At 33.9% G+C, this 18,623-nt stretch overlaps 2 protein-coding genes across 2 annotated transcripts; both read left to right on the forward strand.

Annotated features, from left to right (window-relative positions):
- The first annotated feature begins 274 nt into the window (after positions 1-274).
- LOC108367020 (uncharacterized) lies at positions 275-763 on the forward strand. Its single transcript, XM_017621539.1, has one exon. It carries the CDS (start codon positions 275-277, stop codon positions 761-763), a length of 489 nt encoding a protein of 162 aa, XP_017477028.1.
- Positions 764-8,782: 8,019 nt separating this feature from the next.
- Positions 8,783-11,523, forward strand: LOC108367022 (PXMP2/4 family protein 4-like). The gene is made up of 4 exons (XM_017621541.1): positions 8,783-8,933; positions 9,847-9,980; positions 10,222-10,353; positions 10,994-11,523. Exons 1-4 carry the CDS (start codon positions 8,786-8,788, stop codon positions 11,219-11,221), a joined length of 642 nt encoding a protein of 213 aa, XP_017477030.1. The 5' UTR covers positions 8,783-8,785; the 3' UTR covers positions 11,222-11,523.
- The last annotated feature ends 7,100 nt before the right edge of the window (positions 11,524-18,623 follow it).

An 18,623-nucleotide genomic window follows, 5' to 3' on the forward strand; every position in this document is an offset into this window, starting at 1 on the left:
TTGACATTTCATCATGAATAGACNTTTCCGAAGAAATTCGGGCTATTCCGGCCGAAATGCTCGAAAAAGTTGCCCAAAATTGGACTTTCCGAATGGACCACCTAAGACGCAGCCGCGGTCAACATTTAAATGAAATTATCTTCAAAAAGTAAATGTCATGGACCAATCTAACGTTTCAAATAAAGAACCGATGAGATTTTGCAAATTTTATGCGTTTTTTTTTAAAAAAAAGTTATCAAGCTCTTAAAAAATCACCCGTTATAAGCGCTAACAAATGGGCGCCGGAAACTCCACGCCGCAAACGGCACACATCGTCAATCCCGCGCGCGCGATGCATGCAATTCAAGTCACGCCAAGCGTTGTCAATCGCTTAGAGAAAGCCAACCAGCAAATTTCTGAAACAACCCTACCGTCATCAAGTAAAGATGAACAAATGCATTGTGCACGCTGTTGTACTTGTGGATTCTTCAAGGGCAAAGACAAGGAGGCCAGCCTGTTGGCAATGAAATCGAATGAGTTGCAAGAGAGACAATATGCGAAGACGCTGGAGAAATTGGAAGCGATGTTGGGCAAGCCGGTACGTTTTGCAGATGTCCACGGTGAACATCTAAAGCACTTGGAGCAACAGCTATTAAAATGCTATGCAGATAATCCACGCGAGCCGCTAATTTGTTCTCAGGCGGCCAAGGAATACCAAAATTTCGTTTTCCAGCAACAATTCAAAGCGATTCTTAATGCCAAGAATATATCAACAGAGCAGTAGTTATAAATGTTTATTTTCACGCACTTAATCACTTTTTATTAAACAATTTAACACACGTTACAATTCACGTTTTCAATTGAAATAAAAGTCAGTTTGCGCGGAAATGACACTTGCAGCTGATTTCGTTTTTGCTTGTTAACTTTGGTCAAGCAGTGGCTATGAAACTGTTTTTATATGGCAGTTTTACTTGCAGCGGCTGCCAAACTATGAAATTGGAAAATGTTCATTGCGGAACTAAACCTTTTTATTGCGCAACTAAACCATTTTATTGCGCAATATTCTTCGTACAAATATATTACACTTTTTTTTAAAACAGAAAGTACGATATTTAAGGATATCTAAGATGTATAAAATGCATGCAGGAAACGCGTCTTTTTATTCGTTAAAACAGAAATTATAAAGTAGATAGAGAAGATGAAAAATCCAATGGAACCAAATATGGCATACATATTTTCTATCAATATGCAAGCACATGTATGAATATTAAGGCAAGTGCACACATACATACATATGTACATATTATTTTAAACATGATAAAAATATAGTAAGGTAGAACCGCTGAGAGTCACTTTTAAAATTCTTGACGTTTCCAAACAATTTAATTTTTAAATTTACTCACAAACTCACACACACATTTTCATTTTCAATCTCAAGCAACAACAATTTCGAACAATTTCATTTTTTTATTTTCACTTTTATATGATTTTAAAATGTTGGCAAACTTCAAAAAAAAATCATGGCCGACAAATTGAGAGAACGGTTATACCTTGCTATGTTTTTATCATGATTTTAAACACAAAAAGCTTCTTCATCGTGTGGGGAGCGCTACGCTCAATGTTAAAATTCTCCGGGTTTATTTATGAACAAAATGCAAAAACTTTGCGGATTTCGAGCATCATCATATGTACATACAGTGCAAAAGTAGCGCGAGAGCTGTGTAGACGCGTGACATGTGCATAGTATGGAAAATAGTATATGATTAAATGTAAAATAAGTGATTTTCTTTAAACGTATTCAAATGAAAACGAAAACGCGTGCAGTATTTCATTCTATACATTTTTTTTATATAAATGCGGTACCATAAATCTGAATAAAATTTTTTTTAAATGTAAGAACTTTAGTTAATACTTTGTGATTACATTCAGTAAATGTTATATATGTACATGTTTGTATGTATATATTAGCTGTATATTAGTGCGCTTAGTAATCGTTAAACGTGCGGTGAAATAATTCTGAATGGAAAATTTGTTGTTGGCTTGCGTTGTGATGAAAACATACGTACATAAGCACATACATACATATATGAGGTTGATGACGAGTGACGGGGTGTAAAGTACGTCAGCTTGTGCGTAACATACATACAAACATACATACATATGAATATCACTCGTCGTCAAGTGAGCCAAACAAGTGTTAGCGGGTGTTTTACTTTGTCATGCGAAAATTATGTAAAGCGCTTGTCTTTAATTCAATTACTAACGTACATATACATAAATGTGCTTTATGTGATTATAAAATTCATAAATTATAAACTCTGATATGATATACGCTTTTATGATAAGAGCAATCTCAATTGTTTTGTTATTTTTTGCTCTTTTTGAGTAGTAAACGATTTTATTGTAGTTATCTGTCGTATCTCAATTGTTTTGTTATTTTTTGCTCTTTTTGAGTAGTAAACGATTTTATTGTAGTTATCTGTCGCCTTCCGCATTTACTGTTTCCAACGGAAGCTTTGAAATGCGCTATTTTCGATTAGGGTTGCCAGTGTAGTGAAAATTTCAAGAAAATTGTGGTTCTAACATATTGCAAATATGTTGCATTTAAATACCAGAGACAACAGTTATAAGTTTTATAGCAAAAACGTTGCTCCATAACAGTTATTAGATGAGAAATATTTTTTATTTCGTCGATAAGAGTTATAACCCAACCTTTATTTTTTACGTTGCCTGATAACTGTTATACAGGAGAAATATTTTTTCCGTTGCCGATAAGAGTTATTTCCCAACGTTTATCTTTTACGTTGCTGGATAAGTGTTATTTTACAACGTTTGTTTTTTACGTTGTCTGATAAACGTTGTAAGATTAGGATATTGATGATGGTGGAGATGGAGAATAAGATAAAGACGATGAAATAAAAGTGAGAGAGTGAAATAACTATTATCAGATAACGTAAAAATATTCATCGGGCAATAACTGTTTTCAAGCAACGTAAAAAATAAACGTTGGGCAATAACCGTTATCGAGCAACGTAAAAAATAAACGTTGGGAAACAGCTCTTATCAGCAATGGAAAAAATATTTCTCATCTATTAACTGTTATGAAACAACGTTTTCGTTAAACTTCAGAATTCAGAAAACGTTTTAAATTTGTAAATTCGGGATAACAGTTATTTTTAGTCCCTGTAAAATACCTAACACAAAATATAGAAACTACAATAAATGCGGCATTTCTAGTTTCTATGAAGAAGCATAACATAGATGTTTTCGCAAAACCGCCCATCGACCAGTTACAAAACCGCCTAAATCAGCATTTAGCATTTGACTGGGGGCGGGGGGAAACAAAATTGACCGCTTGTTAGAGCTACGCGTCCGCTTATGAGATATTTTTTTTTTTATAACTAGACATGTTTGAGCGTACGTCCGTTTATCGGAAAGTCCGTGTTTTTGGGAAGCATTTTGTAATGAAAAAACGAAAAAATTGATCGTTCCCAAGAATGTATCCGCTCATAGGAGATGTCCGCTTATTAGAGCATCCGTCCATGAGAGCTTTCACTGTATGCATTCCTAAGGTCGGATATCTCGATTGGGCACTAGCCCAAAATTTGGCGTATATTGGTACCCCAATCGTGTGATCCGAAAAAATGGGCTTAATCTAAACCTGTATACATTTTTCCAATGAATTTCGAATTAAACGAGATGTCAGAATTTACACCTAACCGATCACACAAAGAGGTTTCGCTTCAAAAATAAACACATGGCAACCTCTGCGGGTTCAATTATGTGCATATATATATATATATATATATATATATATATATATATTGCCGCCCTCCGCACAAAAGCTTTAAATGGTCAAGTTCAATGTCTCTCAGCAATTTAAACTACTCTGCACGCGCCTATACAAAATATATAGACAACTTAAAAGAGCTTTGCTCGCGCCCAAGGCAGTGCCCATCGCCGAGCTACATACATACATATATGTACATATCGTCGTCTCAGAAAACGGATGTCGAATGTTACAAAACACGGTTTTGAGAAAATTGACTTTGAAGTTTAAGGTCGAATTAATCCGAAACTGTACGGTAGGTTTTTGTAATTTTTGAAGGAGACGTAGTTGGTGTTATTAGTTTTGATTTTCCATATTTCTAAATTTAATATCTCTTAACGTTAATGAGAAAATTGACTTTTCATTCCGTATACATTTGTCGTAAGTAGCGTTTACTCACCACTTTGTTTTGTCCACAGAACATACGACAATAGTAAAGTATCTATTTCAACGACGATGGTAAAATTTGATGAAAAAACCAGACATATTTATTAAATAATGATTACTTATTAGAAAAAACATACCAAAAACATATTCATGTATTTAATAAAAAAATCGGTGATCTCTATTGCTGTAAATATGTTACGAACATAAGTTTTCTTTATATAAAAACAAAAAAACAATACTTAAATTCAGTCTTTTGTACATTTTTATTTCTTTAATTTCATTGGAGACTCAGTACAAGCTAAAATTTTAAAATTTAAAATTTTAAAATTAGTTACTTAGTTTAATTTCCAATTTTAATTGTGTCGTTTTAGTAGAGGACCATCGAATTGTCGTAAGTTCGAAGTTTTGCGATACATACGACAAATGTTTTATGATTAAAAAAGATTACATTTGTATGGGAATTTGTCGTATGTGCCACATACGACAAATGTTTTATGATTTAAAAAAAAGTACGTTTGTATGGGTATTTGTCGTATATGACGCATTTTCAGCACATACAACAAAAGGCATACCCAATCATTAATATTATGTTACATACGACAAAATGCGCACGAAATATCTCAAAAACTAAGGGAGATATAAAAAAATGGATTGCAGAAATCAAAAGAGCATGCCCAACTTAGTAAATCTGCATCAAAATCCCAAAAACGTGATTTTGCACATTCGTCATCCGTTTTCTGAGGCGACGATATGTAGATACAGCTACACATTGGTGGCGGGTGTTTTTTTTTCTTTGGACGCTGTGATAGCGCACTACCCTCAAGTGGCCCAATGAAACCAGGCTAAGCCTGTTTATGTTCCACCATTACTTCACGGGGAGGGTTGCCATGAAAACGCCGTCTTTATGTTCCGTGTCGTCACTTCTCACTTCATGTGACGGGTTTTATGGGCTCGTCTTCGCCTTATCTGCTCACTGGTACGCAGCTGCTGTATCACCTGGGCAACCATGCTGCATACCTCTTTTCATGCTTCTTCATTCTTCAACATTAGTGTGTTAGGTAGAAATCATTCACTCCGTGTTATCGTTCCACCCGAGCGCTGATGTTCGTGATAAGCCGATAAGTCACCTACCATTCGACGCTTTCTCCCATCTTGTCTGCCACTGGGATATGCTACGTTGCCTCAGTGCATTTTTGTGGAACTTAACATGTCTTGCGTCGCTCAGGCCGCTTAAAGCCGTTACTCCAGGCCGTTTTCCCGTATAGGAGTATAGTATACCACTCCTGCTAGGATTTTCTTTGTCCGCGGAGGTGGCCCGCCGATGTTTGCCATTAACCGAGAAAAAGCGGCTGCTGTCCCCGCAGGCTTTTGGTTAGCATATTTCTAAGTTGTCACTGAAGCAGAGACGATGGGATGGGATGGGTCTATAAGGACGCCAAGGTACTTCACATACAGTTTCGACTCTATAATGCTATGTCCTACTCTAAGTACCTGCAACCTTTTCTACTTTCTTACGGCTGCTGATAAGTACAGCTTCCGTCTTGTGGTGTGCTTACGTTAGCGCCTTAGCATTTAGCCATTGCTTGCCTGCTGTTATTCAGGCTTCCGCAATGTCTGTAACTTCTCTGAGTGGTTTTGCCTCCACCACGATTGATACGTCGTCTACAAAACCTAAATATGTTGCGCTTTTGTGAACCTTTAGTCGCAGAATGTCATCATACATGACGTTTCGCAGGAGGGGTCCCAGTACCGTTCCCTGGGGTACGCCAGCCGATACTGCTTTGTCAGTGGTTTATTTTATACTGTCATAGCGAAGCATTTTATCCGAGAGATAGTTTGAGATAATTGCCTGTAGGTAAGTTGGCACATATAAGGCGCGAAAAGAATTCTTGACAACAAAGGTGACAAGCATGCAATATTACTTAGTACCATACAATCACCGCTTGCCAGCAGTGGCCACTCCAGCGATTGCGTTTGTAGTTGAGCAGTTTTTCCTGAAGGCGTATTGACTTTTAGATAGATGGCTATCTGTGGCCTCTTCGAGTCTGCGTTTGGTAATATGCTCGATTACCTTTCCGATGGAGTCCAACATGCATAGTGGGCTTGCGAGTTTTGTGCCAGTTTTGACGCACCATGGCTACATCACAAGCCTTTTCAATGGCTTTAAGAAGCTTTGAAGCTGCGGTTACTGCCGAACCTGAGACGTGCGTATTTCTGAAGGCTACTTCGACAGTTTTTCATCGAAGATTTTAACCTTACATCCGATGCGTCGTTTGAGAGGGGCTATGTCAATAGCTGGTTTCTCAATCGCTATAATGATTGCCCTGTGATCGCTATGGGCGTAGCTGTCGCTGATATGTCAGCTGCTGTCCCTTAAATTTTTCTAATGAGTTAATAGTGCTATTTATAAATTCAAACAATAATAACTACCTTCGTCACTGTAATGCAAAAAGGCCTGCCTAATAAATTTGTATTGCATTAAATGACGTGGGAAGTTGTAATTCGATGAAATGCATCATATCAATCAACCCTTGAAATTTGATTTTTTTTTTATTTATGACTTTTTGCATTTCAGGTAACGATATGTATTATCGATTCAGATCATCTGCACGCTCTACCTCGTTAGGCACCCATCAGACTGTTATTAGCGACTAATGACGCAAAACTGTTTGGGTGTGCTTAGATCACCTTAAAATAATGAATATCTAAATAGTACAAACCTTAAGAAATTTGATAAAGATTTTTTTTACGTTAGCGATGCAAATTTGGGACACTTCAGTGTTCTATCGGCCGCCCACTCTTACAGCGCAATTCTGGCAACTATCTTTAAAGCTCTTTTTTGTTATTCGAAAGACTAATTAAAAGATTTTCTAAACAGGAGGTATTGGCGTTATTCTGTTTGTCTTTTAGCAATAAATTTTCTAAAAGTTAAATGAAATTAAAAAATGTTTGCACTTTTTTTTCTTTTTAAAGCAATAAAATCTAAAAATAAAACAATAAAAAAGGAAACGAAAGGTATGATTCTACAAATTAAGTGATGCTAAAAAAATGTATTTTTAAAACAATATAATTTAATGAAAAAAAAGTAAAATCAAAAAGAAAAAATTATGATTTAAAAATAAATAAAATAAGTTCCTAAAAATTTATGAAATCCAATAAATATTTTTTATTTCTTTTTAAATTCTATTATCTAAAAATTAAAAGAAAATAAAATTAAAAAAAAATAAATAAATAAAGTTGAAATAGTCCGTAAAAATTAAATGAAATTAAAAAAAATGTTGTATATCGCAATCTTTCGAAATAAATAAGTCTCTGCTAAACAGAAGTTCTTGGCATTATTCTGTTCTTGCTTTAGTATTAAATTTTCTAAAAATTAAACGAAATTGAATAATATACATTTGTTCCACCATCACGGGTGGGACATTTTAAGAAAAAATCTGAGTTATTTCCTCTGTGTTCCACGGGTAGGACAAGAAAAAAGAACCTGCTGTTTGGAGCGAATGTATTTCACTTTTCTATGTGAACTTGATGTTTTGAAATAAAAAAAAGAAGCACAAATACTAACAAAGTAAAAACTTACACAAAAATTGTTGATTTATTAAAAAAAAAAAAATCTTAAATTCCTCTGTCACGGGTGGGATATGTACGAATTTTTATATGAAAAGGAGCTTTGAGTGTTGCCGATATTGAAAATTATTTATTAAAAGTTATAAGAAGCCAAGTAGAGGTTCAATACACTCACGTTTTATCTTAGGATAGTGCATTTTATGTGGAAGAAAATGCCTAACACCGTTAGCCAAAAAAAATATTAAAAATCAACATGATTTACCAGCGTCTTGAAACTTTCACTTTTGTTTTTTGAATATATGTATAACACAATGTTATTAAAAGCAGATGGGTTCTACTATATATTTTTCTTACCAAGCACTTGAATTATGAATCATCAATTATTTGGCAGTACTTTAAACACAACCTATTTGAAATTCATTCAAAAAAATTATTATAACTTTATTTCAAAACGTAAAAAAGTTAATAAAAATGCATTTAAAACTTTAATTTGTTATTTTTTGGTTGATTCATGATTTTTACAAATGTCTTATCCACACGTTTGTTAGTTTCATAAAAAAAATAATTTTTGCGCTGAGGTTCAGTTTCCCATGGAACCTCGCATATGTATGTATGCATTTATGTACTGTTGTACTGCTAGATTTACATACGTGAGAGATTTGAGATTTAATGAACTAAAAGCTTTAAAATTGCGTGCCAATAATAGTAATATTTTTATGTCATTAGTTTAAGTGCGTAATGAGATTTCGCATGGAAATAAATTCGCTCTCTTAGATTAGGCAAATCATTTCATTTCGCGCTCCTTATATACATATACATATTAAAATATTGAAAATGTGTAAATTTCAGGGGGAATGCCATACATACATACATCCATACTATTAGGATAGGTATAATTGATATTGTCGAATGTCTATATACATACATACATACAAATATATGTATATGCATATAAAGTTGCATGCATGAATGACCCACAAGACTGTGACTTATGATTATTTCTTTTATTTTCAGCTCTAAAAAATGGTGGTTCCCTTAACTTTAAATTTTCTAAAATCTCAATGGCGCCTTTTCGCAAATGCTCACCCATTGGCTAGAGGTTGCATTTCATATGCTGTAATATGGCCAACAAGTAGTTTGATACAACAAACGATTGAGGGTAGAAATTTGAGTAAGTGATTGTTTATTTACATGTATGTGCATATTTATATTCCCTGCAAAGATTTATGCGACTACTTGTTAAAGAGACTAGAGCGGAATCAATCTCCATGGTTTATGACACCGGGCGACGGTAAATTTTACACACAAAAAAGTCAATATATTCGCGAAACTAGGGGCCAAAAATTTTAAAACTGCATTTTCGGCTTTTCTCTCCGGCGTCAGGATTTTCTTTTTTTGTAAAAGGACCTCGAAATTTCGAATTTAGGATTAATTCAAAAAATTCAATGCAATAGAATATAATAACAATATGGTTATCAAATAAAAGAGAAAATTTTATAGAATTAAAAGATATTAAATTTTTTGGTGCATAAAGACTAGTAGGTATTAAAAATTTCCTTTTAAAATTTTATCGTTGAATATCGTTGAAAATTCGCAGTATTTATTGTTGAAGAAAAAATATATATTTTCGCCCTTCTATCTTTATTGGCTTAAAATATTAAATTAATAGAAATAAATTGAAATATGTGTCCTTGTGAATCGAAAAGACTTCAACTCTTTTTAACAGCATTTTCTGTTTCTTTTGATACCCATAAATTTTTTAAATAATTTTCAAGTAATATTCGAGATTGAGTAGACCGTTCGGTTGGGGTTGGGGTCTTGAGGTCAGAACTGGATTTTAGTTAATCTCTGATTAATCCCTGCGGTTACTTATGACGACTAATTGATATGTCTTCACTTAATCAGCATGCTTTTAGTAAACCTGAGCCCAAATCCGCTCAAAATTAGCTTTAGTTACTTGACTTATTTCGGACTAGTCGAATTTTATGCAGGGTTATTTGCGCAAATATGTATATATACTTAAAGATATGTGAAACCTTATAAATGTTAGAATATTTTTTTGCTTTTTGTGTAATTATCCACAGAAACCTATGACTGGATACGTTGCTTGCGTTATAGCCTTTTCGGCGCGCTATACGTGGCACCAACTTTATATGGATGGGTGCGACTCAGTTCTGTTATGTGGCCACAAATGAATCTGAGAGTAGGAATTGTCAAGGTATGTACTCGTAAATACGAAGGCAAATGTTTATATATATGTATTGTATTTGATATTTAAGAGAAATTACGTTAAATTAAACGAAGAAGGTTAATGATAACAGTCGTAAAGCAAAAAGAGTTATGCTCTATTATACATACATACATATGCATGTAAACCTGAATCTTCATCTTTTGAGAATACAAATTCAAAAAGTTTAATATGTCTTACTAATGTCTTTAATAATTATTCTTCCTTTCAGGCGGCAGTTGAGCAAATCTCCTATGGACCATTCGCCGGTACCAGTTTCTTTTTCATTATGAGTTTGCTAGAAGGTCGTACCCCCAAAGAGGCTGTGCAGGAGGTCAAAGACAAATTTCCAAAAGCATTTGAGGTACATATATACTTACATACATACATACATATACATACATATGTACATATAGCTCCTTATCTAACAAAAACCCAATAAGGAATTTTAAACCTTGTACAAACATTTAGAAAATTAATTTGTTCAGCAAAATTTCAAACTTTTTAAGCAGAATTTTTAGAAGACTTTTTCATATGCAGTTTTGCCCTCACCCGTTTCGCTGAGTGTATTCAATTTCTCCGTATCGCATTGTGTTTAATTTATTTCAATTAAACTCAAAATATTTAAACTGAGCGTATAAATAAGAATTTACATTTTCCCTTTTTTAATCCTCTCAAAATATCGTGAAACTTAAACCTTCTTAAACCCCTTTCGTCTGACACCCAGTACTCTACTACTAATATACTTGCAGTATAAAAAATTAAAATGTTTGAAATTTTTATGAAACTTTGTCGAATTTTCCTATTTTTTGCACAAAATTTGAAATTCGAACTAACTTCGTTTTTCTTAGATAATGGCTATACTTTCATAAAAAATAACAAGAAAAATAGCCAAAACTTTTTAAACTGACGCGCCCGTATTTATTTTTGCGCCACTGTATATGTATATAAAATATGATTCTATGTTTAAAAATAAGTCATTCAAATTTCTTTTCTTTTCATAGACTGGAATTTGCGTTTGGCCAATAGTGCAGACAATAAACTTTTCAATGGTTCCTGAACATCATCGTGTGGTTTTTGTTAGTATTTGCAGCTTAGCTTGGACCACATTTTTAGCGTATATACAAGAAAAGGATATGCATGAAGAAGAAAGAATTGATTGGAAGCCAATAGATCCTCAAAAAAGCGATGAAAGTTTAGTTTTAAGAGTAAAACGTGCTTTGGCGCTGTGAATATTTTTAAAAAGGGGGGGTACAAAAAACGAATGTGATTCATAAAACTAGTTCAATACTTAATATATACAATACGATATATGCAGTGCATAGTTGATTATTGTTGTTAATTAATTTTATTTGTATGCTTAGTACATTTACATAGAAATAGTGACAATACCCATTTAGACGAATTTTAAATGCATTGTGCAACAATTGAAGCGTGCATTTATTTTAAATAAAAATAAATTGTTGTTAAAATGCCAACACATACCACGGTCGTTTTATATTTCAATAAATAGTTTATGTTTTTGTATTTTTATTAAAAAGGTACTTTACTTGTCAATTACCCACTCATAACACTGTGGGGAAAATATCAGGTTTTTAAATGTCACAAAAAAACGCCGACACACGTAAACTTCATTCGGGGTCGCAGATTATGGATCTCTATACCGTTTTGCCAGATCAGGTCATTGTCACAAGATATTTAAATTTTTATGAAAAAATTTATATTTTAACAGGGGAAAAATTAATATAATAAAAAATGTTGTCTATTTTGTTTTCATCTGGATTAAAGCGTGTTGTTTTGCCAAAAAGTCAAGCTACCAACGATGAAAATTAATGCATAAATAAACAAATGTAAATGTCCAATAATTGTTTTGTATGAAATAGCAGCAGAAAATAATATTACTCATGCGCCATATCATACATAGCCATACTCGTACATTCCGGTAGTACATAGCGTATGAGTAACAATTTCCATGTAAAGTTTGAGTTTTTTTCATTCGCAATGCTAACATAAAATGAAAATATCTTGCGAAAATTTTTTGATATACATAGAGAAACGTCAAATAGATCCATAATCTACGACCCAAAACAAAAAAAATATAAAAATAGATTTTGTACATACATATGTACGTTATATGGAATAAAATACGGAGCATCCTAGACAAAAAAAAATCTAAAAAATCAACGGTATTTATACAAAAATTATAAAAGTAAAAAAAAAAAATACCAAAATGCCTCAACAACTTTTAATGTTTTTTTTTGCTGCCGCTACTGGGCATTTCCTTCCACATAGAAAGAAATTTTGAGCATACTTAGCATACATCACATGAAAGAGAATGCATAACACTGTCAGCTAAAAAAAAATTATTAAAAATCAAACCGATTTTTCTAGTGTTTTGAAATTTGCGCTTAACCTACTAAAAAACCATACCTTATTTTTTCTTTGACTCTGATTAAAAGTTTGAAAATTTTGGGGGGACTTTGGTAAAATTTGTTGAATTTTTATAATTTTTGTACATATGTAGTTTTAAATGTGGATTTATATGATCGCTGTCATATAATGCGCTGGACTTGTATAAAAAAATATGAAACATCGAATTAACAAAGAAATACATATTGGCAAAACTGGTCAAAATAAAAAGTTCCTATTATTTCTTCCAACACTCTACATATTGAAGCAAACGAAATTACATATGTATTAAATATGTATACACATACCTGGCGGGGCATTTATCAAAAATCACCAAAAGATATTTACAAGCACGACCCATCTCGCTCGCTTACATCCGTTACAGCAACAAAAATCAGTAAATATGGCCGCTCACATCACATTTCAGCTTATAAAAACTTTTCACATTTCCTACTACTTAACGAACTTATAATTCCACTGCAGGTGGCCATCTTTCTTTTTCGCAAACACACAAACTTTAAACCACATACTATTGAATATATAACATGAATTGCTTGCACGACACTATTTTATATTTATTTAAGAAGATTTGCACATATTTTAATTCACAAATTGCACATTTTATTTGATTTTATAAATACATACTACACAGCGAAAATCTCACAGAAATATTAAAGCACTGCAACTTCACCGGACGCCAACTAAAACACGACTGAGGAAACAAACTTACCGGAGGTAAAGTTAACGAAAGGAAGTTGTTCCAAGAAGAAAATTTGTTAACAACTTAAATTTAGCACTGACCCAAACCATTATTTAGTAGTGTATTGGCATTAAGCTATGGAGCGCCAGAAGGTATGCAACGGATGGAGAACTAGAAGTTCGTTCAGCTGAAAAATGTGATTTCTGGGTGAAGGAGAGGAGCGTTTGTTTACATTTTGATAACGAATTGTAATAGTGAAAAAAGCTTATAAAAATGGGTGAAGTAAGCGGTACGTGTAAAAAATTATGAATGAAAATTGTTTTTATTGGATTTGTCGTAAATATTAGTTGGCAGAGACAGATAGGCGACGTACTTGTGTTAATTTGTTTTTTTGGGTAGGTATACTTTTATGAATAAACAGAGTACATACCCTAATTAGTCTGTTTATGCGAACACTAAAGCTAACTATTAACTGTATATTTTGTTCGAAAAAAATCTAACTACTTTTGTGGAGCGATGGCCGGAAAAAATTCGGACCTGCATTACATGTCAACTAACTTGTAACTAACTACTTTTGGACATAAAATATCAACCAAAAAACATTTATTAATTTTTTTTACATATTTATTTTTTTAATTAATATTACAAAAATGCTTTTTTAATCGGTTGCTATTCACCGTATTGCTATAACCCCGTTCAAACTAAATACGTAGATATTTTTTGTTCCCTTCAGAAATCTTTAAAAAATAAAATCTGCTTCTTTATCTGCAGTGTGCGGTAAGAAGTTATCATCGGATACCCAGGCAATTGGTCCCTTTAACCACAAGCTCAGAAATATTATTTACGAGTTGAAAGCTTTGCGAGGACCAAATATACAACGCAGACCAGACCCTACGCCGACGCTACTATAGTCGAAGATATCACATATAAATTTTGGTCCTGATTGGAGACGCTTAAAGCGTGTTGTACAGGGGGCAAAGTTCAGATTCCTCTATGGAGACTCAAAAAATTAAAATAAATTTTTTTTTGCATATAATACCCCAAATCGGAACTAGAAGATATCATACATAAATTTTGGTCCCGATTGGAGACGGTTAAGACGTGTCGAAAAGGCGTCAAAGGCGAGATGCCTTTAAGGACTTAAAAAAATGAAAATATGTTTTTAATTTAATGCCCAAAATCGATACTACTAAAGTCGAGGATATCACAAATAAATTTTAATCCCGATAGAAGTCGGATAAGACGTCGTCATAGGGTAATCTGAACTTTGACCCCTGTGCGACACGCCTTAATCGTCTCCAATGGGGACCAAAATTGATATGTGTTATCTTCGGCAATGATAGCATCGATTTTGGGTATTAGACGAAAAAAAATTTATTTAAATTTTTTTAGTCTCCATAGAGGAGCGTGAATTTTGCCCCCCGCGCGACACGTCTTAACCTTCTCCAATCGGGACCAAAATGTATATGTAATATCTTCGACTATAGTAGCATCGACGTAGGGGTATATGCTTGGGAAATCTGATGTAAAAATTTGCTGCCTATATTTAAGGACCATCCTAATATATATACATACATAGTACGAAGAGGGGAACATTTTAGAGAAACTGCAAATTGAGTTTTCGTGCCTTTAGCTAAAAAAATGGCGCCTTGCATTCGGTCAGGAATTAATGGAAACAGGATATTGCGAAATCCTTCTCCTAATTTTGTTATCCCAGCATTTTTTCAGACAATTTTTCAATACCAGAAAAGCCTTAGGCTTATATTGAGTAGATTTTGCCTCATTTCGTGTCATAAATGGTTAATGGTACTTTGACCTAAACGAATTCCCAGGCAATTTATGTGATAGATAAAGTACTTTATTTTTTTTATGAGGAAGGACACCTTTTACAACCCCAATGTTAAATCGGTGAATAGAATATTGCCTTTCAATTTTTTAACTTTACCAACCTTCGTATCGGAGGATTTTTGAGGTTGCTGATTACGAATCGGAAAACAGTTTTTTAAAAATTCGATATGGCGGATCCAATATGGCGGATAAGTAATCGTTAAGTAGTTTCAAGTTTTTTAATATTACATACTTCATAAATAAGTTGTTTTTAGCAAATCGCAATATCTCAAAAGCTAGATAACAAAAGTATGCTACTACATTGCATAACTAATATCAAACCACACATATTGCGATGGTCATGGTTTCTTCTTATCAAAACATATTCTTTACTACGCAATTGAATTTTTGGTCAGAATGTTATAAGCAATGTTTCCACGCCTCGTCGGTCTCAGCGCCAGCTTAAAGGAGGAAGCAAAAGGGGTTGGTATACAGGTGAAAAAGAGCGCAACAAGACCAAGTATCTCCAGTCAACACACAAAGAGTCTTTGACCAAAAATCAGCAGGTCCTATATGCACTTGGAGTAAACAACTGGCGCAACTTCGCTAAGGAGTGAGAGGCAGTGATCGAAGTTTTTTGGTCTCGGCTTACACTGGCAAAAACCTTATAAAAACAAATAAGCCGCACAGCTTAACTTAAGTAATATATGTATGCATTTATATATAAAGCTATTTTCGAACCAAAGAGTATAGACGCGAAATTTTCAGATCTCATGATTGCGAAGAAATTTCGACAACCACTTCACAGTTGACGCGTGGATGCACTAAATTGTGGTTTGTCACTATTCCTTATCTATGAAATATGTTGTTTCTGTTGTTGTTTTTGTTGTCGCTTGAATCATTATTTTCGTTGAGTTTCGATTGATACGAAATTGACCAAGTAACAGTAGCCCAAATTGATATATATTTTATACGATTTGATGTGTTCCTTAAGATAGGCTTTCATGTATGTCATACGTTGCGTAAATGTTATAAAAATATGATCACGAAAACGACGAATGGCAAATAGTGAAATACTTGTTAAGCGTGGAATAGATTTTTTTTTATTAAGATCTATAAGAATGGAAAAATAACAAGCTTATTCCACGTGAAATACAGAACATTTTGATACCGAACAATTTTTTTACCATATCTCGTAATTCTTGCTATTTAGTTTCGGTTAGGTTGGACGGAAATTCTATGTGGGCACACTTAAACTCAGGGTCATTTGTAGTAATATCGCATGAGGTTTACATTTATTCCCATTCCCGTATAAAAAACTTGGTGCTTAGCAAAAAAAGGATAGGCTTCGAATATTCCGTGCTTTGAGGTCAACGAGATCATTGAAACAATATCTGCCAAAAGCTTTTGCTCTCCGTTTTGATAGAACCGGTCAATGGCCGAGAAGATGTTGGACGGTTGCTTCTTCAGTATATAGTCGTTCTAGCGTCAGAACTCCAGTTACTATGCGAATATCATGCCTTCATAGATTAAGTAGAGACTTAGTACGTCGAGCGTCTTGTATGGCTGGTCAGAGTGTTTTGCAATATGACAACTTTCATTGGCAATTTGTATGAATTTTTCATCATCACCTAAAAGGCACTGCAGTAATCAGAAAGTCGGAAGCTGAATGATATACCTAATTTTTCCGAGTAAACTCCACACCACTGTTTTGTCTAGTTTTAACCATCCATGTAAAGATGGATTAATCATCTTTCCCTGACTATATCTTATGACCATTCCTTCCTTGAGGGAAAACGGCTCATGAGCTTGGTGTTGGTAGTGTAAGTGGGTGGGATGTAGTCGGCTATAGGAAATTCGGTAAGGACGCTCAAAAATTTGTAGTCACCAATATGTGGATGCGGCTATTTCTTGGTACACGGTTAAAAATTTCGGTTTTAATATTAAACTTTTTGGACCTCGGATACAACCAAACTAAATTTAGTTTTAAATACAAACCTTCCAAGTTTAAAAAAAGAGAGCACATATGTTTAGAATTTAAGCAGTTCGGTTTAAATTATAAACCCACAAATTTTCTATTTCAGTTCAGATTTTTAAACAAATAGGGCATGTATTTGAAACCACGAACTTTTTGGGTTTAATTTTAAGCCACTCATAGAAAACATCATTTTCTCGGCTGCTTGGACTAAGATATAAACCAGAATATATTAAAAATTGCTTAAAACTATTGATTGGTTTAAAAAGTTGACTATAAAAGATTAAAAAAGGCAGCAGTGCAAGCTCGGTTTAAAAATTAAACCCCAAATTTTTGACCGTGTGTAGGATGTACTACACAACAGGAAATGGTCTTTCCACCGCGTTTTTGTTCCATGCTATGAACTTGAGCTCCATATCCCAATTTTTATCGATAACCCTGGAGCCCGAGTATACAGCAGTTGTGTCTTTGTGGGCCCTTTCAGGGATTTTAGGTGCCCAATTTAATTTCCTATTCAGAATTAAACCTAGATATTTAATCTGATCGGTTATCTGTGGTGTGGCACCATTTAAGGTAATTTTTCCGAGAGATTGATGGATGTAAATAGTTCGGATTTCGATTACTGCACCAGTGCGGCCTTAAATGATATTAGCCAGGTTTACTAAAGTTTCCTGTAGCTATAATGGCTATATCAGCGGCGTGGGCTACCACTCTTTCGCCGCTTCTTTCTATTGCTGACAACGGTAATATTCCATAGTAGAGGTGATCTCGGAGGAGATTGTTAACAAACGCTATCAACATTTTGCAGAGACAGATGGAGAATATCCTTTGTGATGGAAAGATTTTCGTTGTCAAAATAAAGGCTGTGCCGTATCCACACCATTTCCTTTGGTATTTGTATGTTTGGAAGTCGAGAGCTTCGGACGAAGTATTTCGCTGATTTGGGTATCTAATATGCGATCCAATGACATCAGTAGAAAGGACCAGAGACTTATTGGACTGAATAAATTTCGTTCGGTATGCGAAGGTTTAACCGAAGATTCTAATTTTGGAATAATTAGGTCCATTGTTTTCTGAAGGTCGATAGATAGAATGCTATTGCAAATTCAGGTACAATTTAAACGCTGTCAAAGTGTTTAGCAATTCAGCCATGTATTTTTGTAGATTTTCTGGTATTACAAGAGCACAGAATTAAAAATGTTTACAGTCGCGCCTATTTTCTAAAATATCTGGATAAACTGGTGTGTTATTCATCTCCAAAAATTTTGTCTTTTAACGCTTGCTTAACACGAAAATATCATTCTTCAAAATTATGTTTTCGTGTCCTTTATGCGGCAGCGTAAAGTATGCTTAGTAAGCACACCAAAAAGCACGCTATTTTGCAAAATTTAAAAATCTGGTACATCTTTGTTATTATTATTCAACAACATAATAAATTATCAATTAAATAAACAATAAATGCGAGTCTAGCGTGGTACAATTGGCGAAGCCGATTGGTTGGACTATACTACAATCAATGCAATACCATACAGATATGTATATGTATATACATTGGGGTGGTCCAAAAACAGTAAAGTCGGAATTGTAATGCTCTCACCCCCTATATCGAAAAAGTAAATCCCTATTTTTTTATTTTGAAATCAAAAAATATTTACAGGTCGCTCAAACTTTTCCATGTATTTTTATATGGAAAAAAACAACTTTTCGTAGAAATGATATAGAA

This window comes from Rhagoletis zephyria, unplaced genomic scaffold, assembly GCF_001687245.7.
Source record: "Rhagoletis zephyria isolate East Lansing unplaced genomic scaffold, Rhagoletis_zephyria_1.1 Rzeph_scaffold_02498, whole genome shotgun sequence".
NCBI lineage: Eukaryota > Metazoa > Arthropoda > Insecta > Diptera > Tephritidae > Rhagoletis > Rhagoletis zephyria.

Excerpts from the sequence above, each read along its gene's own strand:
- LOC108367020 (XM_017621539.1), top strand. The coding sequence starts at position 275 with ATGGGCGCCGGAAACTCCACGCCGCAAACGGCACACATCGTCAATCCC.
- LOC108367022 (XM_017621541.1), top strand. The coding sequence starts at position 8,786 with ATGGTGGTTCCCTTAACTTTAAATTTTCTAAAATCTCAATGGCGCCTT. Across the intron at positions 8,934-9,846 it reads GATTGAGGGTAGAAATTTGA|AAACCTATGACTGGATACGT; the intron begins GTAAGTGATTGT and ends AATTATCCACAG. Across the intron at positions 9,981-10,221 it reads TGAGAGTAGGAATTGTCAAG|GCGGCAGTTGAGCAAATCTC; the intron begins GTATGTACTCGT and ends TCTTCCTTTCAG.